Source organism: Cygnus atratus, chromosome 3, assembly GCF_013377495.2.
Source record: "Cygnus atratus isolate AKBS03 ecotype Queensland, Australia chromosome 3, CAtr_DNAZoo_HiC_assembly, whole genome shotgun sequence".
Taxonomy (NCBI): domain Eukaryota; kingdom Metazoa; phylum Chordata; class Aves; order Anseriformes; family Anatidae; genus Cygnus; species Cygnus atratus.
Window position 1 is genome coordinate 24786314 of NC_066364.1, and position 27995 is coordinate 24814308.

The 27995-nt window shown below is 33.2% G+C and overlaps 2 protein-coding genes across 6 annotated transcripts in view; one reads left to right on the forward strand and one right to left on the reverse strand.

Annotated features, from left to right (window-relative positions):
• MCPH1 (microcephalin 1) overlaps nt 1–27995 on the forward strand; it is a 128326-nt gene that overhangs the window by 37875 nt on the left and 62456 nt on the right. For both annotated transcript variants that reach the window (XM_035543084.1, XM_050709477.1), the window contains exon 12: nt 5339–5416. In XM_035543084.1, the coding sequence (XP_035398977.1) occupies nt 5339–5416 (78 nt within the window). The remainder of the gene's footprint in view (nt 1–5338; nt 5417–27995) is intronic.
• Nucleotides 9282–27995, reverse strand: part of ANGPT2 (angiopoietin 2) — a 44303-nt gene continuing 25589 nt past the window's right edge. For 2 of the 4 annotated variants that reach the window (XM_035543085.2, XM_035543087.2), the window contains 7 exons: nt 27774–27895; nt 25769–26001; nt 23402–23532; nt 15635–15736; nt 14932–15098; nt 11321–11451; nt 9282–9874 (listed from right to left, as the gene is read on the reverse strand). In XM_035543085.2, coding sequence (XP_035398978.1) covers nt 9714–9874; nt 11321–11451; nt 14932–15098; nt 15635–15736; nt 23402–23532; nt 25769–26001; nt 27774–27895 — 1047 coding nt within the window. In that variant the 3' untranslated portion in view covers nt 9282–9713. The remainder of the gene's footprint in view (nt 9875–11320; nt 11452–14931; nt 15099–15634; nt 15737–23401; nt 23533–25768; nt 26002–27773; nt 27896–27995) is intronic. The other 2 variants (XM_035543086.2, XM_035543088.2) reach the window with 1 other exon arrangement.

Sequence of the window (27995 nt, forward strand, 5' to 3'; positions counted from 1 at the left end):
GGCAAGTCTTCACCTTTCCTCATGTTTCCAGATCTGTAAAACATTAACGTTGGAATTTATATGGAAGTATAAATTCATCTACAGTAAAGAGTTGTAGAATAACGTATTTATTATTTTTCTTCTTTTTCTTTTTCTAATAAATTCTTTAAAATTTAGTTGTTGGGCTGAAAACAAAATAAACTGTTGCCTTTTTGTTTTCAAGATGTCTGGCACTTACCCATGTTAAAAAAAAAAAAGCTTCTCCTATGTATTATATATATTAAAGAAGCTGTTATGATATCCTTTGAAGTTTTAAGAAGTTGAAGATTTTGATAATTAATTTTCCCTGGAATAAAGGGTATTGTATCTTAGGTCATCCTAATGAGCCAGCAATGTGTCTTTGTGGGGGGAAAAAAAGACAAAAAAGGACCAAAAAGACCATCTTTGGCTGCGTTAAGAACAAACTTGAGCAAAGGGGTGTAACTAGACAATCTGGTTAAAAATATGTCTTATGACATATGAGAATTCTTGTCTTATTTCTAATTATGTTTGCATAGCTTTTCCATCTTTTTACCCAGAGTAGTTGACTGAATACTTTATTCAAAGGAACCATGAGGAATTCTGCAGAAAACAAGTCAGGGGAATTCCATTTAAGCAAAATATTTTTTTCCTTTTTATAATACTAAAACATTTGATCCTTTAAATGCCTTTCTATACTGTAGCTAATCCTACCATAAGTACTCTCATTGGTAAAATACTTCAGATGGGATTCTTAAAATAATCAGTCTGTTTGGAGAAATCATTAGTACTTTTAAAACAAGACATTTTTTTTCAACAGTGGTAATTGTCTTGCAGAAGATCTTCCTTAACATTTAAAGTAACTGATTTTTTTTTTTTGCCATTGCCTTTTGACTTGTAACATGGAGGGGGAATTTAGGCAATTTAGCCTGCTTTTTCTTTTTTTTTTCCCTGAAAAATCTTAAAATGGTCTTTTTAAAGACAGTTGTTGGAGAGCTATCAAATTTACCATTAGCATTTAATCTTTTTAGCACTTCCTTTACGTATATTTCAAGATGAATTATTCAAGTATATATGATGATTCAGTGTGCTAGTGGGAGGCCTTAAATAATGACTAGTCAAACACTGTTTTCAGACACTTAAGAACTTAATGTTTGACATAAATTTTCCTATATGGTGTGGATAAGAGAACAACCTGATTTGCCGAGGAAAACTTGGGACCAATGCTGACCTTATAGCTCTAAAACCTGCAGGACACTTCATGGTGTTCCATGCCATGCAAGTTGCCTGCTACTGAATTAAATAAAAGGTGATAGAAGATTGGATTCCAGACTCTTTTTAATCAAAGTAAAGGGAAACATTTTTTAAGACTATAAGAAGTCCACAGAATAAACCATGCCTTTCCACTTTCTTCTTCCCTCATTTCCTCCTTTCTTGTGTTCTCTGTAATCAGCAAGACTGCGTTCTACTAGCATTGAAATTAAGTATGTGTCAGATGTTATCACTTATTCTTTCCTAACTTTCAGTATTCCTATATCCAGCACAGTTTGATATATGCTGTGCTGCTTTACCATAACTTTTGAAGTTAAATTTTCTTTTGTAACTGTGCATTAGAAAACTTCTAGACAGCTCTTTCTTCTCAATATATACACTTATATTTTTTAAGTATTACAGCTTTTCTTAATTCCTTTCTACTACTGAAGGAACAGTTGAATAAGAACACATTATGGTTTAACAATAAAAAGTAGTTTACTCGAGAATAATATTATAAATCATCACTTGTTTTTGCCCTACATGAATTTGAAGCTTTTTTTTTTTTTTCTGTTGCAATGAAAATAAAGTGGTTGAAAATTGGTCTTTGCTGCAGTCAAAAACAAACTTTTAGCAACTTAAAATGGAGAGTTCTCGCTTTTGTGTCACTGAAAACTGAATATTGTAGTGAGCGGTGACTTAATTATTTACTGCAGGACCTGTTCATGAACCCTGTATCTAATTTACTTTTTATCTAGGAAAGTAGATATGATGCCTTTGTACTCAATTCCAGAGTCATGATAGACAAGCATTAATCCATCTTCTGTTAAGATAAACAAAATTCAATTCTAAACAAAATTCTGTAAATACTACAAGGATTGATAGAGGTTATTACTGTAAAATTGGCCTGAAAAATGAAATAGGATTACTTAATCATAACTAATCTTTTGGGTTTATGTTTTAATCTATTTGTTTTTTGTTTTTTTTTGCCAATTACTCTTGGTACAAACATCATTTTGGTGCTATATGGACATGATGTACATGTTATAGAACATGATACATCTGTCTTGGCTCAAGATTATTTGTGAAGATATTATTTTCATGCAGCACATCTCTAAGAATTGTATTAAAAATTGCAGTTTTCTTGATTCAGTTAAAGTTGATTTATATTGTCATTAAAAGAAATGGCTTGGATTAATAGGTTTATTTTCAATAAATGTATACAGCTCTAAGAATACAGCTAACAGATTTCAATAATGTCATTGTAAATTGTAAACAAGTAATTGTAAAAGTATACAAAAGTATCACCTTAAAATTTATAACTTAAAATCTTAAGTGGCAGTCTTAATTGAATGGTTTAGTAAGTCGCTGTACTTTGCTTGGCTAAACACAGCAATGCATTATGTTTAGAATTATTTTTAAGTTGATTGACTTATTAATGTACTTAACTGATGTTTAGGCTTGGTATGCTATAATAGCTATATAGAAATTATTTTCGCTGTACAGCTGTTGCATTTTCAAATAATTAGTTTTATGTTTTACAAAAGTAAACATAATATCCTTTTGCTTTTGTAATAATGAAGTTCAACACTAAGTATGAAGATATGCCACTTTTCATTATCAACAAAAAATTGCTGTCCACTAACAACAGCCCACAAAAATGAACACCTCTGCTCCTCACACAAGTAAAACACTATTTTCTATATCACACAAAGCACCAGCTTTTGCAGCAGTTTTTATAAGAGATTTCTGGTTCCCCTGAAAGTTGTCAAGCATAAGCTACTTCAGACAACAGACTATAGAATTTGTTTCTGATAATGATAAGATTGCTTTCTAAATTGTTTGCATTTTGCTTCCAGTAGCACAAGAATTTGGGTAAAAGAACTCTTTCTAGAAAGTTAAGAGATGGACTAATTATATGTGGGAAAATAAGATTTACATTAGTAGCTTATTATCAGTCTGTTTAGTTTATAATCTTGTTTCATTTTATGATCTGTAACATGGTAAAGGATAAATATATCATGCTTAATATGTATTATGCCAATTTTTGTCCAAGGGAACATCTCACAATACTGCTTATGAAATTTTATGAATAAAGTAATTTAAATGAAAACTAATAATATATGGATTTATATAACAACTTTATCCAAAATAATGTTTTAACAAACAAACAAAAAAATCAGTTAGCTGTGAATCAAGCATGACGGTAATTTCATGTACCAGTGAAATTCAGATTGTTGTAAGGTGAATAATGGCAACAGTTTAATGGTGCATGGCTACGCTAACAGTAAGAAACAGACATAATATATTTGAAAAGTCTGGAGAACCATATAGGCAAAATGTGATTGCAAGAGGTAAATGATCCTAAACATAGGGATTTACTTTCTAACAAAATCCATGTATCCCATTTTGGGGAGTGTATATATATACCTTTTGTTAACTTAATACTACCTGTTGCTATAGGAGCAGCAGGGTATTGGGTGCATATGTTTTTAAGGTTGAGTGTATGAACTGTGTTGTCTGTCACTGGTGGGTAATGATGCTTTTTTGACTTGTAATTAAGTCTTGCCAAATGATAACTACAGGAAGTACCTTGCAATGTTCAAATATCTGTAAAAGGAGAAAGTTATTGAATTGTGTGATAGTGGACAACTTGGCAAAGAACTTACCAGTCTTTTACATATATGGGAAACTATATGGCTCAGCTCACGCTCATGAAGTCAATGAGGAAAATAAACTCTCTGTTCATCAACATGTCCTTCAGAATTTAAACTATCTAGAAAATAGTAGGAAAATGACTTTATATGACTTACGGGTAGCCTCATGGTAGGAACTTTGGTGCCATAAGGATGATGCATTTACCAGTTGAGAGAGTCTCTGAACCCTCCTTATGAGGATTTAAAATTATAGATAGTCTACTGGCTGCAACTTATAATGATGATTTTTTTTTTCAAGAATGGCGTAGAAAATCAACCTAGAAAAAGTGCTGGATGGAATATTTTTAGAATTTTTTTTGAAAAATACCTTTCAGAAGTTGAAAATATACCTATTTTTGAAGTAGTATATAAAAGACAGAGTAAGATCGTAGTTCAAATACTGTGTTCATTTGCTCATCATAACAATAGAAAATCATTTCTGTGACAGGCGGAGGAAATATTTAAATGTAATCTCAGTTTTCAATGTGTAAAAATGAGGAGTCCCTATGTAGGCAAAGATATCCCTGAACATTTGAAGTACTCTTTGTTTATCCATTTTGTGATGGCCCTGATGGGAAGAGAAGTCTGAAAGTTGTCCAGAGTGTCAGGATCACAAGTCTGCAAGGATCATGTCCGTCCAGGATTTTGGAGCTCAGCTGAACACAAATGATCATGTAGTTTCTAGACAGTCAGTACTCTGCTCTGTTAGCAACCTTTTTTGTGATCTATAATGTACAGTTGGCGGAGGAGGATACCTAACAGAATGAATCAGAGCTTTTCATCTTTGCAGGCTGACATGTATTATATATAATAGTTTCATAATCCCAGCCAGTTGTAGGAGTTGATAATCAGTCCAGTATTGTTCAAAATCTTCATTTATGATCTGGCTGATGGGACAGAGGGCAGCCTCAACAAACTTCCAGATAATACAAAATTGGGAGAAGTGTTTAATACACCCGATGGGCATACCCATTCAGAGGGATCTTGACAGGCTGGAAAAATGAAGTTCAATAATGAACTGAATCAAGAGAACAGAACTGATATAATATGGCAATTGTTGACTTTCTCCCCTTTTGACTGCCTGTTTAAAAATTTTATTCTGGTATCACAATGCAAAAAGCTGACTCTTCTAATATCCTTGTAAGATTTTGAAAATGAATGTGGCCATGCATAGAAATATGACTGGTATTTTAATGGTTTGTTTTATTTGTAAAATTTGTACTTTTCAGATTGCTTGATTTTTTTTTATTTTTTTTTTTAGGGAATCATTTGGTTTGGGTAAATGAAATATCAAACCAAATATTGTAACTGCACTGTTGGTTCTAATTGCACATTCAAATATTTTGCTATTTTAGAAATTATAGAAGTTCTGCTTATGGTTTAATTTATTTTAGGTTCTGTGGTCTTTGGAAGTTGGCCATTGGATCTCAGAGGAACCATATGAACTTTCATCCGACTTCCCTGCAGCTCCTGTAAGTTTGATTGCCCTTTAAACGTGTAAACGCTCTTTTATTTCTCTGAAAAATTATTGGCCCTATACAAAGGTATTGCGAGCAACAATGCTATGAAGAAAAAACATATTTGTTAAAGAATATATTATAAGGAGTTATTTTCTCCTTCATCTACTACTTTTTGAAGTGTGTATAACAACTAACTTCTGAAGCTTATGCAAAACCTTAAACAGAAGGTGCAAAAGATCAATTCACCAATTAACAATGGAATAAACTAACATCTTACCTAAATATAAATGTACTTTAATTTACTTGTGGCATATCTAATTTCTACCCACACATATATATACTGGAAAGGCATGTTACTGCCTAGTGAGAATGTGTCAGGTCACAGTGTCAGTATTTTCAGTCTGAAAATAGCTTTCAGAATGTAAAATTACTGTGGACTTCTAAAACTATTTAGTAGGTAAAGCATTTTTCCCTTCTTTAATGCTCATTACTGAGCTCAAGTACTGAGCTGTAAACTAATGCAAAAGTGTGTTTGTGGTGGCACAGTGTATCTGTGCAGATCTAAATGTCTGCACTCCTTGTGTTGTAACTGATTAAACACTAATTTCATTTTGGATTTAAAATACTCTAGCAGGTTGCTGGTTGATCACTAACAGTTTTGCGAAAAAGGTTTCACAATTTCTCTTACACTGCAGCTAGATAAATATTTATCTGCTACTTGTTTCTCAAAGTTTCTTACAGGTTTTGAGGACAGAACATTTAATGGAGGTTGAACTTTATTTTTACCATAGTTGTATTGACTGTTAAGAAGTCATTTTTAACCTTCCTTCTAAATCCCTGATTTATGTAAATTGACTCGTTCAAGATGAAGACTTTACTCCATGATTTTAAGTTATAAGTTCTCAAAGTGAAGACAAGCTTTTTTTTTTCTGAAATAAGCCTCAAGAAATTAATCATTCATTATAACGTAGTACTTCTTCCCTAAAAGGAGGAAGCAAATTTTTAATATAGCAAATACTTTAATGGCAATGATTCAGGTGAAAAATAAATAAGCATGTTAAATAAGCATGTTCTTTTTTTCTGCATTTGTACCCCCCAAAAAAAAAATCACCACAGTACTTCAGATCAAGCTGCTTTGAGTTTTCTGTTTCTTCTCAGACCACCTTGTCTAATAACCAAGTATGCTATCAGTAACAACTTACATAGCATTCTTTGGAAGTGATTCCTGCTGGTGTTGTTTTTTAGACTCTGTTTACAGTTTTTGTTCCTAATGCAGAACTAGGAGGAGTGGAGAGATGATGAGGAGATAAAATGGAGGGAGGCACGGTTGTGCTGAGAAACTTGTTTGCAGGGTTCTTCTTCAGCAGAGGAACAAAGTCAGTGTTGAAAGTGATATTTCTGTCGCCTTTCCCTTATTGGGTCATACTTGTGTTTTACTGTAGTAGATACATCATATTTAAAGATACAATTTTTGTTTGAGTATGAATGGAGTTTACATTTCCTTTCTTTTCTTGTTATTTCTTCTCTGCTTCGTAACGAGCATTAGAGAAAATGGAAGGGCATTCTACTTTTATGTACTGGTTGTTTTTTGATTACAGGAAGGAATTAAAAGAAGGGAGTTATATTATCACTGTGTTTTAATTATTTGTATCAAACCAAACAAGTGGTTGCAGCCTTCTTTTTCCTGTTGCATTCAGTCTGAAATGCTCTCCTCTCACTTCACTTTGCTGTTTGCAGCTTAATCCATGCAGTCTCATTTAGATAATGGGATCACTTAAAACATATTCATTTTATAATTTTACATTCATGTTGATGAATAACTACTCCACGTTAAAAAAAAATCATTTAACAATTGATCTGTTAAATGTCTATCACAGTAGCATTAATCATCTTCCTGGAATAGTCATCAGAAAGAGCCTTTTGCTTTATAAAAACTTCTTTTTTTTTCCAGCAAATTGAAAGTAGCCATGCAGTATTTAATTATTCTTGTTCTATAGTGTTTTCTTATTAAAACAGTGAAAGTTATTATCAAACAGAAGTTAGCACTATTTTTCTTTGCTAGGTCAAGTATTTGTATTGTACAAGATTCAATCACAATTTTTAAGAAGCTTTTTTCAGATTATTGGACTGGATATACTTATTATCAGAAATATTGGGAGTATTTTATTTATCTGATTAAATGAGATGAAGGAGGAAATACGCTATTTCTATTCAATTTCATGGAATCATAAAATATCAGATACTTATCAGAAAGTACCTGTGAAGGTTTAGTTCAATGCCCTGCTTAAAGCAGATCTAAATAGATCAGGATACTAAGGGACTTTTCAGGTCCACCCTCATGCTAATAAATAAAAATCCAACTATCTAAGTGGAATTTCCCAAATTCCAATTTGTGTTCATTGCTTATTGTTCCACTGCAGCACACCTCCAAGTAGGGTCTGCCTCTGTCTTCTGTGTCAAACTGTTGTAAACAACAGTAAGGTCTCCCTTTCTTCTTGTCTTGTCCAGGCTAAAACAAAAAGACCTTCTCTCCCAAGCTCTCTTTGTACATCGTGTGCTTCAAACCCTTTACTATCTTGGCAGTCTTCTACCAGACTAAAGACATGTAGAAATTCATGAAAGTAATTTTGTGAGGTATTTTTTAATTTGGTATATCTTTACAAGTTTTCTATGAGAAAAAATAAATTACTTAGAGTAATCTTAAATATATTGAAATTGTAGTGTACAACTCTTCAGATGACGACTTAATTTACATTCATTGGGTTTATTTAAAATCAGGTCATGAAGTAATATTTAGAAGTATTTTTTGGCTCTAATACTCTTCAGTGATGCTGACATACTTTCAGTGAAGAATGGTGGTGTTGTAAATGGTAGGGTACTCCAGCAGAGTTTTAATGACTGCTAGTATGAAATGAAGAGTTTACCTCCATCTTTCTCAAAATCATTTACTGTTTTTAAGATACAATGCCTTTTATTATGTAAGCCTTCAGAAATGTTATGTCCGGGCTTTTTGCTTTGTTTTGGTATGAGGTATGTTAGCTAATGGTTTGAGGTCTTGTAGCTAATTCAGTTAGCTGCTGAAATTAAAAATTTATAAAATTATTACTTTAACGCAAAGACTAAGCATGAAAATTAAATTATGTAATTAAAAAAAAAAGTCAAAAATTACCTGGTAGAGTCATTTATTCACATTGTGTCATACATTAAGGGCCTACCTTCTTCATGAAAAATTTTGAGGGAGAAATCCTAACCTTGCTGAAAAACAAGCAAACAAAAAAACCTACAGTATGACCTTTGGTAACTTTCAGATTTTTTTTTCCTTTTTTTCAAATGTAGTAATTTCTTTCTTAAGTCACAGGCATAAATTGAATTTCATCAAATAACATGCATATGTTTTTTAAGATAGGTTATTTTTACAAAATATTTAGATGGACTACAGCGCCATGACTGATTGTCATAGACAACTAGACATCTGGTGTTAATGCTGTTGTCTCAGTTTATAAAATACTGGTCAGTTATTTTACAGGTAAATGACAAGGTAATAAAAAAGTGCAATTTTCATAACAATGTAAAGAAACACTATAATTTGCAGGGATTTTTGTAACTTAAAGGTAGTGACTGTAATAAGTGCAAACTGAAAGCAATGGTGTTTTTTGTACATGGTATTTCTCAAGAATAAATGCAAAGTACTTAAATGCTATTTGTCCTCTGTTAAATAAAGTAATACAGGCTGTTGGGGAAAAAAAACTGAATAAGTGTAAGAAATTGTTTAGGAGATTATGGGGGAATGTAATAACTACAGTATTGAGCTAATTACAGAAGAGTATAATTTCTATGTACATAACGGCAAACAGACACACAGATAAATAGTTCTAGACCTAGTTAAGTGTTTTATATTAGGGTAATGTTTGAAGTTCAGTGATGAGGCAAAATACATATTGCTAAAACTATTTTAGATATTTTTCACAGTTCCAGTTATTTACTAACACATACATAACATAAATGATTGGTAAAAGACAGTCCTTCAGTTGTCTGACAGTTTCTTGGATATTCTTTTTATTCGGTCATTTGGCCAAATAACTGTTATATCATGTTGATGCTTTAGACTTTGTGTCTAGTTGAATAATATGAGCTTTAGCGGATCAAGGCTATTGCAATTCAAGGATTGGAATGAACTGATCCCTTCAGAACATTAGCGCATGTTTTCTGGGCTTGAAAATGAGACAAGTTGCAGATGTGTTTATATGCTTGGCAAATGAAGTCTTTGAAGACTATACAATACATAATTCACATAAGAATGCAAAAGCATTTAAAAATCTGCTGGTCGAATCATCATAGTCGTGGCTTTGAGAGAGTATCCTGAGCCTTTCCAGTAGTACCACTTAATACCGTTGAACTTGTTGTTGTTCTGTCGTAATGGGTAATACATTCCATTGAGGTTAGAAGGACCACATGCATCAAACCACCACCCTGCAAGATCAGAAAACAAAGGAATATGTCAGCAGATGAAAAATATCTGCACAAATAATTTTCAAAATAGTATATATGAAGATTTTAAACTCTTTTTTGTCCCAAAATGAGAAACAAATCTAAAACGAGTTTCTCGTTCCTGTGATTTGGAAGTGTCAATATAAAATATTTGCCTCCAACCCAGTAAGGAAAGGTATTTGGGTATTAACTACATGTTCTGAAAGCTTATGTAATCCTTTGGAGTTTAAAGTTGCATAGGGAAGGCGTTGAAGCTATGTTAATTAATTATCAATATCAAACTATTGTTGACAATCTGAGGGCAAAACTTTATTTAAAGTGTAATGATATTGAGTTGTCTTTGCTTTTCATCTGCTCTTTTGTAAATTCCTGTCCTTTGCAGATTTAAATTCCCTTTTCAGTTGTTTTTAGAGGATTAATTCAGTTATCTGTTTCAGTTCTGTGTGCAGATAAGTTCAAAACAACTGTGTTGATACTTGGTAAGAAGGAGGAAAAAGCAGCCCAAACTTATATTGTAACCTTGTGGTCCTGACCTGTTAGTGGGTCATAAGGAAAAATTATTTTTATTAATAAGATAATATTTTTATACTTTTGTTATGATGGCGATAATATGCATGTTCTGTTTAACAGGGCAGAAATCCAATTATCCTTTTAGATAAGCAGAAACTCTTTTTGTGCTATAGGGAAACAAACCATTTCTTAAGAGATTGCAGGAAGAGAAGTCAAATTTACAAAAGCAGTTGTTTACATTTCAGAATATAGAATTCTAGATTGACAAATTATAGAATGACTTATGTGGTTCAAGGTCAAAACATTACCTAGAACTCCAATAAATAGTGAACAATAATTAAAAAAGTGTACATGCCTCTGATGTGATTTATCTTAAATGCATCTATTGACATTTCATGATCATATTGAAATATGGAATTAAATACTTGTACCGTTCCATAGCATATATGTCATATGGCAGGTTCAGGGGGTTTCTTCTCTTTTGGATAGTTAAGAAATGTGTTTGTGTCTAAAAAAAATCAGGAGCCATTTCACTGACCAATTGAATCTCTAAAATAAATTTTGAAGGGCTTTAGGTGTTTTAATCTCCAGGACTGTTAACTCATTCCTTGGAAGAAGAATCTGGTGTCACTCTTGTTAGTTCTGTAATCACAGACTTTCTTGTACCCCAGCTTGAGGGACTGGTGTGTGTGTGTTTGTTCGTTTGTTTGTTTTCCCAGTTTTAACTTCTCTTGTTTTATATTAACTTTTGTCAAATGGTAAAATATTTCATTTGGAGTTACCACTCTAGCATTTCGGTCAGTTTGGGGTTTCTTCAGTAGTCAAAATTTAGTAAGTCAAAATTATCACTGTTTATCTCATAGACAATTTCTGTGCCAATAAAAATAGGAAGACTGAGAAAGAAAAAAACATTCCTACCTCCTGTTAGCATTTGTGAACATTTGCAAATACATTTGTCATTGTCTGCATCCTTTGTGCTAAAATCATTTCCTGGTTGGCTTATACTGCTTATTTTGCCTGCTGTCCCCGTAAGTCCTTTAAGGTGGATCCTGCAGAAGAGAGGAATGGAAAAACAAATATTTTGTGGAAGTTAATGACAGTTGATCTACACAATAATGATGAAATAATTTGCAGTAAGCATCCTGTTCAAAGAGTTCAGTTCTCTTCTAGCTAATGCACTGTTGTACTGAGCGGAAATGGTCAGCACAATATCCTAATGAACAGTGTCCACGTTAGTAGAGATGGCTGTTTTGTTCATGCCATATTAGAAGAAAATGACAGCAGGTAGATAATAATTTTTTCATATATAATTTCTTAATTAGGCTTTCTTCTGTAAGTAGTTGTGTGCAATTTATTTTTTTTTAAATCAAGTTAAAAAGCTTAACCAAAACTTTTTTTGGTTCCTGTTTCGCTATTACCACAATATGGCAATGTAGCATTACAACTTGGCATCTATGAGAGATAAGAACGTTACTTGGACTCTCAATCACCAACTAGTAACTGATACTAAGGATTTTCTAAATATTTCCTTTTCCATTTTCCAAATTCCTTCTCCTGTTAAGTTTGTTTCACTTCCCTAGCAAGTTAAACTTTCAGTGAGGCTGCTCCTGTTTAGATCTCCTTATGCAGGTACAGACACAGTGAGAAGAGATACTGGAGCACTGACCTGGGGAGGCAGTTACACAGCTATGACTATGTTATGCAATTCAAAGTGCATGTCTTGAACTGGGTGAACTTAAACCCTCTGCTCCCACAGTGACTCTTTGCTGATTGCATTTCTGTATCAGTAGCTTGCCTTTCTCAGAGCTATTCTCTTTGTTTAAGGAGTAGAACTGACTCTGAGAACTAGCTTCTCCCCAGATAGGTCTTGATTTTGCATGTAATTCTCTGCTTATGATAGAAGTTTTCCTCGGTAATTTAATAGTTAGGAAATATAAAATGGGTTATAATAACTTATGTAAAAATATTATGAATGAATGAATTTGTATTTATTCAGATTTCAAAAGATTAGCTCATTACAAATTTCCTCAAAAATCTCAAAGTTAAATATTCTGTTTTTTCTTGAGGCAAGTTTAAAACTTTCTATTGAAACACTGACCCCTGTAAGCCAGTTTCTAACATATTACTAAAGGTTCTGAGAACAGTTTGAGCCTAGACTTGATTTGCAAATATCATTTGAAGTTTAATATAAAGCAGAGTTTCATACGACTGAAGCATGTTTTAAAAGTATGGCTTATAACAGAAGATGATAGTCAGTGGATGTAAATTGAAATGAGATTCTGATCTCATCACTAGATGTCAGGAAATCTTCACTGTGCAGACAAGCAATGGAAGAGGTTGTACAGTCTCCATCTTTGGATGTTATGAAGACCAAAGTGGATAAAGCCCTGAGGCACATAGTCTGACCTCATAGCTTTGAGATCAGGAAGTTGGACTCAGCTAGAGCCCATTCCGATCTCAATTTTTTATATTATTCTATGAAACATCAGTTTTATGAACCAACTGCATTCAGCTGTTTTAATGTTTTTAATATAATGAAAGTTGCTCTTGCTTGAATAATCTCGTTTTTTCATTTTTTATAATTTTAAATATGTTCTTTAAACTGCTGCATTCTATGATGCAGTCCATGTTTGGTTGTATTTTAAAATAAAGTATCTATTTACAGATAACCAACTTAGTTTTCAGTAATTATTTTTTAATCACGTAAATGGACAAGGGGTAATGACCCATATTGCAAAGGTTGTCTTACCAAGTATTTTAATGCATTACTTAAAAAATAAAAATAAAAAAAAATCTCTGCTGTTGATTCTAACTGTTCCCAGATGAAAAAATATTTGCTTTGGAGATGAGACAACTGTATACTACTAAGGCATTAAGATCTAACATTCTGGGAGAGGGAGATGCTGATAGTGTTAGATTGCTTTGCATACAAGACCTGAGTTGAAGTAACAACTTCATTTCTCTTGGGTGTCAGATTGACTTTGTTTACATCAAATAGTTGTTAGTGATCTTGGAGAAATTGACCTAAAATTATGTATTTTTCTCTGTCCAGTCAGGTAAAGCTCAATGAATCTGTAAGGTTCATATAAAGAAATGTTTCCCAGACCATGTAGTAGGAAAACATCTGTGATACTGCAGAGTCTTGAGTTCTTCTCTACACTATCATACAATATCTACTGCATTGACAAAGAGCCTGTCAGAGTATGAACTGCCCATATAATTCAGTTGTGGCTGATACTATGTTAAAATGCTATAATAATATTGAAAGTTTTTTTTCATTTTTTTAAACAAATATGTAAGAAAAAACTGTGAAGCTTTATATTTTACTGATTGATCGAAGCATAAATAATATGTCCATTAAAATTCTTGTTAAAAGTAGATGGTTTGTAGGGGTTGAGATGTTATTTGGTCCTAGCTTTATTTTCATAGGTAGGAACATTATTCTTCAAGAATCCAAGAAAATGGTTAAAGGAATGAGAGGGTAGCATTAGCTCTGTATGCAGTGAACTTCTGGTGAAAGATTGAAATGGAAAATCTCCTTGCAGCATTGTCTATCTGTCATTCACAGTCCAGAAATTAATTTATTCCCTGGAATCATGATGTGATAGTCTCTTGCCATTCATAGTCTTTGATAGACTTTGATAGTCTTAAAGCCATTTGCACTGTTGATCCAGCAAATAGTTCCTTTTTTGTTGTTTTTTTTTGTTGTTTTTTTTGTTTTTTTGTTTATTCAAATAACGAAAGGTGAATGTTGGTTTAAAACTTAGGAATTGTTACAATTGTATTTTGGTAAAGAAACATTTAACTGATAGTCTAAACCATACTGTTTAAAGACAAGGTAACTCATTAACAGATTTTAGGATTTCTTTCTTTAAAATGTCAATTACAGTTACCCAGCTGCAAGATACAAAATTTTGTTGAGAGAAGAAGAAAAGCAAATCTAGAAGTTAAATTTGTCTAAAAGTTCTCTTTGACAAAGTTGCCTGTGATGTGAAAAAAAAATATATAATAATAATCAAAAACCCATTTTCCCCCACATACCTTTCTACTACGGAGCTTTGAGAGTTACCCCATGTGTACATTTGAACATGGCAGATGGCAGTTGTTTTTCTGTGTAAAGAGGACACTTGGATGAATCTACATGCTTAGAGCAGAAGATGGATGTACAATCGCATTTTATGCCCCTCTTTCCTCTGCAACTGCAGACTTGTTCTTATTGACCTGAAAATTGCGCACTGCCATCTGCTGTATTAGTATGTGTATCCTATACTATGCCATACTATCTCTTCATCTTGTACATCTGGTTTGTTACACACAGTGTGCACTAGCAAAATGTACACTGTCTCCTTTGGAAAAAAAGAATTTAAAATGTTTTAGGGAACAGGTGAAAAACAAGACAAGCACTACTTTCTGAGTGAATTGAAAAAAATGTACATAATTTGTAGGAAACGAGATAATGCATCTACACAGTTTAGAATAATTTTTTTCAGGTCATTTTTTTTTTATTCAGACCACATTTTCCTGCTTACCTGTATTTTTGTTCTTCATTTGCTAGATAGAATTGGTCATACAAAGAATATGCTTCATTTCCTTCCCAGTCTTTCAGGAGTATTTTAAGAACGTAACGCTTCTGATTAGTCAGTTGAGAAACAAACTCATTTCCTAGCCAGTACTCTCCAGCAGGATCACCAAATCCCTGTAATTCAAGTTGTATATTTAAATAATTGTGTTTTCTGTGTTGTTTTTTTAATTATTATTTGTGTTTGAAGTCATCACTTGATCAGTTTTAACAGTCTGTTAACTCATAATTTTAGTCTGTGAATGTTCTAGATGTTTAATATTTCAAGAAGTTGATTTCAGCAACGACAACTTTAGGAATCTGAAATAGTGAATCAATAGATTATTTGGAGCAAGTTGCCACTAGCAACACAAATATAAATAACTCAAAAATGTGGACATATCATGGAATAGTTATTAATGAAAAGTGAAGTCACTCTTTAAAAACAAATACCACACTTGCAAGACTGCTTCAGAAAACAATTTATACTACTCTGACATTTTTTTAATGAACATCTAAAGATAAAGGCAACTTATAAAATCTTCATAATTTCTAAGGATGCTATTAGCATTACTTTATTATATCAGATTTCAGATTACAATACTAAGTTATTAGTATTACTAAGTATTAGTAATTAGTATTAGTAATGCTAAGCCTCAGAAAATATTGTTTACCATCTTGTAGTCTTTCCATGTCCGGTGAAAATCCACGCTGCCATCTTCACGTCTTTGCATAATTGTCCAACCTCCTCCATTAGTTTCCATGTCACAGTAGGCCTATCAGAGTAAGTATGTAACAGTCTAAGTGCATACAGTCTTGTGGAAAAAAAAAAAAAACACAGAGCATATACTTTGCATAATTCTCTATAGTGGCAAGTTTTAAAGTGTACAATGTGTATTAACCTAGAAATGTTGATTTTCATAACCTTCATAAAATAATTTGTGTTGTCCACAAATAACTCACTATGCATCGTGTTTATCAGAATACAAACAGCACCTTAAAAACAGCCGATGGCTAGTGTTAAATGGGTCATCAACTTAAGATCTAGACTATTAAATGAAAAAATGAATGTAGCTTCTGACTCTGTACTCTCTTGCATTTACATTTTTTCCTGATGAAATATTTCTCCTGAAAGATGCTTTTACTTCTTCAGCTTTTTTTTTTTGAGAGAGAGAGTCATTCAAATTCCCCATGGTTTGCCAGAGTATACACACTGTTAAATTCAAACAGTGAACAATCTGAAAAATGTTTTTATTTCCACTGTCATTGTTCAATATGTTTGCAGATTATCTGTCCCCCAGACATGAATCTAGGTGTAGAATTGTTAGCTGAAAAGTTAAATCTTGAAGCCATGATGTTATTCAGACTGCAACAAATGATCTATATTCTAGATATTCTAGAACTAAAATGTAACTACTATACTATGAAGTTTCCAAATATTCATAGATCATATCTGACTTTACCAAGTTATTGCTGTACATTTGAAAGGATTGACATGTAGCAGGCAGTTTACTGAACTCTGTATTAAAATACACTATAAATGCATTCCCAGCACAGCATAGTTCAAATTTATAGGTGACTTGTTCAGTTGATCTCTTTCTAAAATAAAATAGGAAATGACTGGTATATACTCACTGAACTATAACAGATAAAAGGTTCAACTGGGAAGATGCTGATAGAAAGAAAATCTTTTGAAAATTTGGAGGTAATTTTTGAGTCATGTTTGAGAAAAATAGGGAATAAATTAACAGGAAGAATTTGTGAATACTTAGGATCTTTTTTTTTTGATTAAAGATTTAAAATTATTACATCTAATTCTGCTTTTCTGAAACTAGCAAAACTTAAAAAGGGATGTGTGAAGTCAATGGAAAAGGACTGGTGTAAAACAGTATAATTGAAAGTCATATTGAAATCAGTATCTGCATATATTGGATGTCAGTACAGATACTCAGAAAAATCTTAAAGTTCTTGTACAAGTATTTCTGTTTGGAGAGTTCATACTTTAATGTTCTAGGTGCTCTTATTTGGAAGTTTGTGTGTGTGTGTGTGTGGTTTTTAGCACTTTTTGTCAGATATTGAAGTTCTGAGACTTCTTCAGAATCATTTCAAGTTTGAAAAGTTTTGAAATCATAGTTTCAGTGTTAAGCTACATTAAATTTTAATCTGTAGGCTAGCTATTTAGCTATATCATTAAATAAGCAAAATTTAATCTTCCCATCTATGGTAGTGGTGCCAAGACTTGACTTCTTAGGCTTGGTTAGAATATTTCATCTTTTAAGATTAATTAAAATAAAATTTAAAAATAAAATTTAAAAATAAAATAAAAAACAAACACAGAATCACAGAATAATAGAATGGCTTGGGTTGGAAGGGACCTCATAGATCATGTAGTTCCACGCCAACTAGACCAGGTTGCTCAGGGCCTCATCCAACCTGGTCTTGAACACCTCCAGGGACGGGGCATCCACAACCTCTCTGGGCAACCTGTACCTCACCGCCATCTGAGTGAAAAATTTCCTCCTAATCTCTAATCTAAATCTCCCCTCTTTTAATTTAAAACCATTCCCCCTTGTCCTGTCATTATCTGACTGAGCAAAGAGTCGCTCTCCAATACGTGAGCATCTAATACATGAGCATCTCATCATTAATTTGAGATTTCTCCTTTATTTAAAATAAATAAATAAATCGCTTGGTGGTATTTATTCTTGCATAACTCATTACTGCTGCTTGTGACAATGTGCCTAATCATGACTGACTGGCGCTGAAGCTGTATGTCTTTCTCATCCCCATTTACAGCAGATGGTCTTTTTGGTGTTAGTAGTTTTTAGTTCTTTGAGCTGGTAGACATGTAGGAAAGGTTTCTGAAAGGAAGGCAAGCCCTTAGAGCTGCTAATATTAAACATATTAGTGTTTCAGTAGGCTACAATACATAGGAAATCTAAAGCAGGTGCTGTATTTTAAGGTTGTGTCTAGACTCTTTGTTCAACATCAGAGAATAGTGAGACATTCAACTGGAAATTTTAGGAAAGACAAAAGAAGGAAGAAAGTGAGTTGAATTAGGGACCGGTTAAAGTATGTCATATGAATAGAATTTAATTGAAAGCAGCAACTTTATTTTGTACTGCTGCATGCAGTTCCTTATACCTCAAAGCCTGGGGTTCCTTTGCTTATTTGTTTTGTTTTTAACTAACATCTTTATTTAATGATTGGTAATGATTTGGTAATAGTATATAAATTGAACTTAGTAGAAATAAAAATTGCCTTGAAAAGGAAAGCGTAACATTCTAAAGTATTATACAAAGAGATTGATCTGTTTTTAAAAAGCTAATTTGTGGTATATTGTGCATATGTGAAAACTGATTGCCACAAAAGGCTATGAAGAGGGTTACTAAGGATGGGCTAAAGCTGATTCAGATACTTTTATTAAGTGTCTCTGTAAGATAAAATGCTGATTAAAAAAAGTGGTCAAATATCATTGGTTGTAGAGAAAGTTGTTGATTTTGAAGATTCATCCCACTGAAAAGACTGTATAATAAGCCAGATTTAGAACAGAACTGGTTCAGCCTTCTGTGAAATGTGTAGTTTTTAACTGCTTATAGAGAGAGGCCAGGTATTAATTTACATGGTCCAGTCTGATATTGCTATTGTAGATGTTAATTGATGTTTTAAATGTTACATACAAATTCCTTGGGGCCTATCATCTAAATTTCAAATGGAATTATTAATAGATAATAGATACTGGCTATAACACAAATATTTTACATGTGAATGGCGAGACAACTGCCTTTATAGACACAATAGTCTCTTTGTGATAAATGCTGTAGTACTGAAAATTTTTTCCCAAAGGGGAAGCAATTTAGTAAGAACTGAAATACCTAATGAGAAATTCAAGAAGAGACATCCATAAAAATCTCCTGTAGATTTTCCAATAATGATTTTATAAATTTTAGGTAAATTTCATAGTATATTTTTTCCACACCAAATAAAATCATGTTAGTCATCTGTAACTGCTTCTAAAAGCTGACAGTTATATGGTGTTCGAAATGGAAATCCTTTCCTTTATTATGTGGAAAGTGTGGCACAGCAAAAGGGCATGTATTGGTTTACATCATCTCCTTTTAGTGTCGTAATAGCTGTTGTAAAAGATGACAAGATTATTGTTGATTGAGATTTCAGTGTATGGTTTCTAACTGTTGTACTTTGTGGTTGTACACTTGCCCCCTTGAACTAGCTAAAATGTTAATACTATTTTTACTTTAAGTAAGCATCACACTGTGAAACTTCTTGCTTTCAGGCTTGACTGGCAATCTGCAACCCTCTCTCACAAGCCCTCACCTATTTAGTTTTGCTCATAAAATCATTCCTTTGCTCTCCGGATCATTTTGCTAGAATAATTTATATTAAAATATTTACTGTGAAACTAGGAACTTCAAATTTACATTCACTCTTGGTTTCTTATTTGGAAAGGTATACAGTAAATGAAGAAATATTACAGCAAAGATTGCATAAAGAAAAATAATTATGTAAGTTGATTTGTTACTTTTTACTAAAAATACTTAAGTTAATTTTATATATTCGGAAGTATTTTTAAGCATGGAGATAGGCTATTCGGTACGTTGAAGATTAAGGGAAAGATTGGCTTAGTTTAAAACAAACACAATAAATTGCTGTGTCAGCCCACAGAGGGAAAAAAATCTTAATGATGTATGTGAAAGATGCAGGGAGAGGAAGTATTTATTTGGACTATAGATTTTTCTTTAAAAAAATAAAAATCTTCAGTCTCCAGTAAAATGATATGCATAGGAGGATTTCTTTCACTCTTGTAACTAAAACACAACTCTTCTGACCTTTCAGCCTAGCTGAGGTTTATGTTCAAAAGGAAGAAATGTAACATTTCATAGAACTAGCAAAAATAGATACCAAGATTAGACAGGCAGCAGGAGTCTTCAAACAGATGCCAAAAAGAATAAAGAGATTAACATCTCAAATTACAACAAATTGGCAGAGAGTATATTTGATTTATCTTGTAAACTACCTCAGTACTTACAGTTCTGGCAGCTGTAGCACCAAGACAGCTAAGGTCAGCTGCTTTTCACCTTCAGTTGAGGATCAGTGCTCAATTTTTGAAAATATTGTAAGGCATGATATATAACCAGAAATAGTCCCCATTCCAAAGATACAAGTGTTTTCAGGCCTACTTTCTGAATGGTAAGACTCTGGCTGGGTTATCAGGATGAATAACCACTACAGTTTTTATACCAAAGTAGCTGTAATTGCTACATCTGTGCAGTTTCCCTTTGCATTACTTCTGGCTGCTGTCTGAACACTTCTGAGTCATGATGCTCTCAAATAGCTTTTGATGCTCAATGATTTTGTGCTCTGCTGTCTCTAGCTCCTAGAGGTATGACTAGGTAAGAATGGCAGCCTTAGTTTCATTGTTCTGGAAAAAAAAAGAAAGCTAAATGCATAGTTTATACTACTATAGTATGCTATTATAATTAAATATACATATATTATATATACTATGCTATTATATAGATTATATATATATATATATATATATATAATTTCACCTAATGCCTATTACCCACTAAAAGGCGAGCAAGATGATGAGACTTTCAAATCTCAGAAAAAGCCCCCTCATCTGTTTTGTATTGGAGAAGCTACACATATGACTTTGTTAATGCTTGGGGTTGGAAACACTTTGCGTATGTGTATTTTAGATCTACTGTTTGTGGGATGGACCCCTTTGGAGTGACTAGCTAGTTGTCTATATGATCACTGGTTAGGAAAAATATGCAAACCCATTTTTGTTGGTAACTTCAAACTTGCCTGTATTACTTTTCTGCAAGAAAGTTTTGGTTAAAACAAAGGTCTTGGCTTGGAAAGTGTGTGAGTTCTGGGATGGAAGCTCTGCCCAGAGGGGGTGGGAATGAGAAACAGCTCAGCCACTGATTTAAGGTTTGGGATACTATGTTGGTAATAGTTACGGTAACGGTTAAGGTTAACATATTGGGGTCGCCCAGGTTCAGACAGTCTGTCTAATTAACAGAAGGAGGTTAACTGGTTCAGGTAACTGCTGTAAACATGAAGCTATTGACTTTTGTGGGTTTGCCTCTGCCATTTTTCCTTGTGTCAGCAGTCTCCTAATGCTTTTCCTCCTTGTTTTTAAAAGGACTTAGCTTTTGTCCTGCTGCAGAACAGGAAAGCTTAAAAGCTCGAAAATATTAATGGAATGAAATAATTGTTCTCCTTTCAGCTCATACTCAATTATTTGGTTTTGTATTGTGATGGGAGACAAATTAGTAGAATGGGATCAGTTACACAGATTACACAGAAGTTGTTTATAAGCTTGTTGAGAGGTCAGAAGGTGTTACAGGAGGAAAAGATGAAAACATAAACAGCAGTGCAGCACTTTTGGCAAATAAAAAAGGTCATTCTGTTTCCTGGTCTGAGTGGCCATAAACAGTTGAAAATGGTGTAACGTGTTGATTATCCCTAAACCTTCACTTCCCTTGACAACACCACTTATGCATTTGTATTTGTATAAAACTCTACATCAGATTAGAGCTTTATAGTCTCTTAATTTTCACTTCAAATAGCAAGGAAAGTTTTCCCTTTCTTTTTAATTGTCTTTTTTGTTCTATACAAAGTGGGCAGAATAATATTAAAATAATTTAATGTTATTAAATTATGCATTTATTTAAATTATTAAGTTTAAACTATTTTTAACCTAGTGAATCACCCTACTGTCAAAATGTTGGGAGCTGGGGTTGGCTAAATGTTTTAGGCCTCTATATTCAAATGTGAAGTTTTTAATATTGTACAGTCTCGGAAATTTGCAATTGCACTTTTGTTTCAGAGATAGAGTATTTTAGGTTTTAGTTTTGTAGAAATGTGAATTGCTGTAAGTTCTCAGATCATATAAATTGCTTAAAAATTTATGGCTTTGCAAGCACATTAAATTCCATAAAATACCTACTTTTTTATAAGGAAATGTCTACAATATAAAATAATAAAATAAAAACATTATGAAACTTAGTGTTTGACTAATACATTAAGCATTTTTTTTATATTCAGATATTCCTTTCCCTCCTCAGCCTACTTTATCTGACAAGTTGGAAACAAACATTCATCATCTGATCCCCAGACTTCAACATGCTTATTGTAGCTTTGGTTCTTTATCCTCACAATCCACCTGGGACTTCTCTGCCTTCTAGGTTTTATTTTCTACTGAATTATACTATCCAAAACTTTATCATTTTATTTGACTCTAGCAGATGGAGCATTCAATCTCTGTCAGGCAACCAGTGTATCATCCAGTCGCTGCCCTTTTTTACTCAGGTGTCTGCTATGGCATTGATTTAACTGATGGTGCATTGATTTAAGTTAAATTGACAATGAAGTTAATTTCAATTAAGCACTGAAAAATGCTTTTTTTTTTTCAAAAATAAATAAGTAAAAGCATCCGAAGAGGATTTTAAACTGATCTATAGTGAAAACACTGCAAAATCTCACCTTTTATTTAAATCATGGCAGTGTTTTCCAGGATAGGTGTCTCTGTTACCCTGTTTCTGTTGTTCTAATCTAATTGTTACACAACTGCCCATAAAACACCATAACAAACAACTGGATCCCATACATGGGTCCAGTACTAGTAGTGTGCTTACATGAGTATACATCCCTGAGTGCTCTTTTTCTGAAGTCTGATTTTACCTCCTTTCGCCACCTGGAGGCGGTTGGGCATGTGAAGGAGCTAAGAACAGTAGTGGAGATTGCTGGCCCTCCTGGCTGCCTCAAGTGCTAGCTTTGGCTTTCCTTTAAGGACAGGTATTGTGGCATTGAGGTTGAGAAAACTGCAAAGGAAGAGCTAGTTCAATGTGGTACCTGATGGAAAACTATATTCTTTTAACATCCAACAATAAACTAGCTGTTATGGTACAGTCAATGGGTGTCATGGCTATAAAATACTCACAACTGGTATACATTAGTGTCTCGGTCATGGGACAGGAATATCTTCCAAGGAAAGGTCCATTTTATTTGAGGACTTTCGTGCATTTTAGGCAGTCAATGTGATCTGTCCCACTGATTGCGTAGGACAATTGTGTTGGAGTTAGAGATTTGATAAAGAAATAAGAAACTATATTGATTTTATCATGCTAACCACGTGGAAACTATGTGGAAAAGAATGAAATTCTGGCATGCTGAAGTGAACAACAGCAATACTTGTTCATTTCAGCTGAGCCAAGATTTCACCTGAACCACTTTTATCTTCCTTTGAGATACTCAGATCTATGTCATGAACTGCCCATTAAAAAACAAACAAACAAAATCTAAGTAATAAAGTTCACTATTACCTTGGCTTTAAAATAGTATATTTACTAGATCAAATAACTTCTTAACACATACTGTGCCCAGGTAGCACTTTAGAGCCATCCTACCTTCTTTTCCTGTGCAGTGTTAGGAACTGTTAAGGTGTAGATTCCACTTGTTGTGAGTCCAGATTTGAAAGCTTCAGCACAGTCTTTGAAGCTGATTTGCTCCTCTTTAGCTATGAAGTTGTTCTTAGCTGCTAAAAATGCAACAGAAATGGAAGGCGTTAAGAGGAGATGAATAAAAGTTACTAAGAAGTGATTACTGATGTAATCAATTTATAGCTTTGCAGTCCCAAAAAATATACCTAGTCCTGAAAGAAATGTCAAATTAAGGTATTAGTTGTGTGTTACTTTAGAAACATTACTCCAATGCAAGCACGACTGCTTGACAGGTTGAAAAGTGATGACACCTATTAATATTAAGAAAACTTAGGATATATCTTTGAGTTTAGCAATGCCTGCTTCCATTGCCTTTAGATTGCATGACAACCTCTACCTGCATTAACTATTACAAACATATCTAACTAGCAACTGATTGTATTAAAATTGACCAGTACTCCAAAATTGTGAAATATAACAGAAGAGTTATTCTGTCTTTTGTAATTCAGCTGACTGGAGTAACTACGAAGTTTTAGCTAGGTTTTTGCCCCATGCTGAGCAGGAACAACTCTGCATGGATCAAGCTGAAGCTTGGCAGTTCAGGCCAACTCACTAAGGAAACATCCCTTCTGGAATTCATTTCTGTAAAAAATACATTTTAATATGCCTAAGCCTTCTTGTTTTACAGAACAATCTAAGGCTCATCTTTTTGCCTCAGTTCTTTATTAACTATGGAGGTTGGAATTTCCTGGCATTTAGCCTGCTGACTGATATTTCATATTTGACCCTTCTGGGGTTGGTTCTGTGTATTTTCCCTTTTAATCTAAGAAACACAGTCAGTTTGTAAAAAGTTTTAGGTGCTATATAAATACATGCATGTATTATTGTTGCTTAATGTTATGTTCTCTTTAGCTCGTTTATTCATTACTTACCTGTTTTCATGTTTTGCCTTAAATACAAAAATAACACATTCAGTGTTTTAATTGCTTTTCCACACTCTATTGTTTGTAAACTGTCTTAGAAGGTTTCCCTGCTAATTTTGTCTTTTTGGCAAACATTCATTATTTTTTCCACTCTGGCTTTAATGGTGTTGTAGCCAACACGACTTTGACTTGTTTACTTATTTGTGCACTAGCATAGCAGATAACATCAGCAGGAACATGTACAGCCTTGCTAATGGTAATTATTTAAGGGGATAGTGCCAGTTACTAACACAAAAAAACTTGAGATTTCACTTTGTTTAGAAAAATCTACAGCATTATATTATTTAGGACACTATCAGAAGTGAGTGCTTCTGAACACCCATTTCCTTTTTTGTGAGCTAACTAGAGTAATGCAGTATAGTCCATCTATATTGTCTTTTATGTTGTAATAGTAACCATTGTGAAATTTTCTTGGTATTTAATTTTAAATCCTTTTTTAGGGGTTCTATATTCTTGTGGATTTCTAGTTCAGATTACAGGCAAACATGATAGATTAAGATAGATTAAGATAGTTAGATAGAACTCTTTTATGTAGCACATCTTTAACTTCTAAATTTGTCAAAATTTGATATCAGACATGAAGTTTAAGATAAAAAAATTTGTTCACGTGTTTAACTTACATTTATCCATAACCTTCAGCTTATGGTCTATGTGCTTTTCTATGGAGCATGTGAACCCACATAAAAGTGGAAGCTTATGCTTTGATGCTGGGCTGCCAAGCATATTAGGGATGAAGCTATTGCCTACAAAAGTTGTTAGGCTGACTGATTTTAAGGATGAATAGGGAAGTTTCAGTGAAAGACTGGAGAACCTGCTGTCCTGGGCTGGTTCTTTCTGTGGTCTGGGGCATACATAGGTGCTAAAATCTGGGCCAGTGTTGATGATTTAGCCTTTAACAGCCACTACATATTGTCCTTTCTTTGATCAGCTCTGCGTAGGTTGAACAATGCGAGGTGGCAGAAGCAATAGTTGTGAGCAGGAATAAAAGCTAGAGTCTTATTTTATGTAGTCTAGCCTAGAGCTGTGGCTAAGGGAGAGTGCGCTGCCAGGTGAATGAATGCCATGCTGGATGAATACTTGGCATCACTGTATTTTGTTGAACTACTGGAGAACTGCGTAGGCAAGCCAATGTAATTCACAGAAGATGAGCAAAATAATGAAAATAAACCACATAAATATTTTTCCCCTAGAAAAATAGGTCAGTAAGCTCAGATGCAGAATTTAAGGAAAAAAATACATTTTTTGAGATGCACAAGTGTGGAAAAAAATGGTTGTTAAGCTTTAGAGGTAGTAATGTGTGCAATTTGGGGAATGTAACTTAAATTATATAAGCATGTATTCTTTTACTTACAGTTTGGTGTCGATATCATAGTAAGCAAGTTATGAACAGTCTCCATCAAATCATGTTGCTGTTTTTGCAGAACAGAGTTGTTTACCGTGGCTGTAACTAACTGCTTTTCTAGTTCTTCTATAATGGAATTCTGTCTGGCTACTAAGACCTGAAGCTGATCTTTTTCATCTTTTATTGACTTCAGCTGAAGTGTGTGCTTGTCTTCCATCTCAAGAACTCTTTTTTCTAGAAAGCTAAATAAAAAAAACTACAATTAGGCTCTTAGGAAACAATTCTGAGTTGATGTAAAGAGTATTAAGCCTGTTGCATATATGCTTTATTTTATTATAGAACGAATTGGTACATAAATAATATCTGATATAGTCTGTATGACAAGCTTTTGAGGTATAGCAATTGGGTCCTGATTTGACATTATGAAAGGAAAGATATAATTTAGTCCTGAAAAGAGGATGGTAGTGCTAGAAGTACAGGGAGAATCAGTATAAAACATATGTAGACCCAAAGTAACCATTACTTATGACTATGCCATTACTTATTACTTATGCCTTGAATATCATTCCCTCAGAAGTTAAGCATATTAGTGAAGGTTTTCATGTTTTTTACCCTATGAAATGAAAAAAAAAAAAATCTTCTAAAGATGAACCTTTGAACTTTTCATGTGTCTTGTGTTATAATAAATATATAATTATATAGAAGTATATTATATTTATATGGGACAGTATATATTATTTATAATATATTCTAGCCTTTAGAAATGGAAATGTGCAAATAGTTCCTTGAAGACGTGTTACCTATCTCCAGTTCTGGAGCTGGTATGAGTAGGTGATTGGCAGGAACGTTATTGCAGTGGTTCTGCTGCATACCATGAGAGGTAATGTTAAAAAATGCATGACCAGGAGGGAGAAGTTAGCCTAAAATCCATTACTGGTATTGAAAAAACTCTTGAACCTTTTAATTACGTTTCAAGGAGATGAAATCGATGTCAGATCATCTTTTATTAGGTGAGAATAATGCATTTGTGTTTACATTTAAAAATAATAATGATTTAAAAAAAAACACTTGGTCGTATGGTTCTCATTGAAACACGTTGTCTCTGAAGGAGAAAACTTACCATTATTTCTGTGTTTGGATTTCACTATAAACTGTTCATTGCCAAAAGTAAAGTACAGAAATGGATAGCAGAAGTAGTTGGCTTTTGGTCTGTATTTCATAAGACTGACTACTTCTGAAGCTTGTATACGAGTAGTAGTTGACTCTTCTCACCACGTTAGAAAAAGATTGTGACCATGACAATAGAATGCATTTCTCTGGTAATAAGATATTAAAGTTTTAGGGCAGCTACAATCTGTTTTTCTCTTCACTTCTTCATCTTCACAGCAGAGGTGTTTGAGGCCAGAAATTAAACTGACTCAGGGAATTGATATGATTGAAAATTAATCTGTTTGTTTTAGGGTAATCTTCAGTACCATCCTTCAGTGCCAAACCCAGTACAAGTAGTCCTGGTATTTAGATCAACTTCTGTTGTCACAGAGTTAGGGTTTTCAGTTCTAAAAAAAAAAATCTTAAACTCTGATACATTTGTCCCTTAGTGAACCAAGCAATTTTTTTTCCCCTACATGGAATATAACCACAAATTTTCTCTTCAAGGAAAATTAAAAATTCTCTTCAAGAACTTTGCATAAAAGTAGAATTTAACCAAAACAAAAAAAAAATATTACTAAAATTAATGATCCTACCATAACAGAAAGTTGATGCTGCTGTAAAGAGTATCTATAAAAATAAGAATTTACTATGGTGGTTATAACTGAGGAATGAGAATCTACAAATTTTATCAGAATTTTGCAATTGCTAAAAATGAAAAAATTGAAAAATGTTAGTAACAATTTCAGTATAAACAGTTTAAATATCCACACTGAAGTTAAAAAAAAAAAAAAAATGCAACTCTAAAGCCATTAGGAGGGCACTTTAGGGAATAATATTTTATCAAATTGATATGCCAACTTACCTGTTTTTTTCTTGTAATTTAGTTATCTCATTGGTCTGATCTGAAATCTGTCTTTCTAATTTATTTGTTGAAAGAGAGTGTTCCAAAAGCTGAAGTTCAAGTCTGGTTGTCTGGTTTAATACCTAAATAAAATTTATAAAAATATTTGCAGATCAAGATACATCTTTTAAACCAATTGTAATATCTTTATACTGTGAAGTCATGCAAATCTCTATGTAAGTC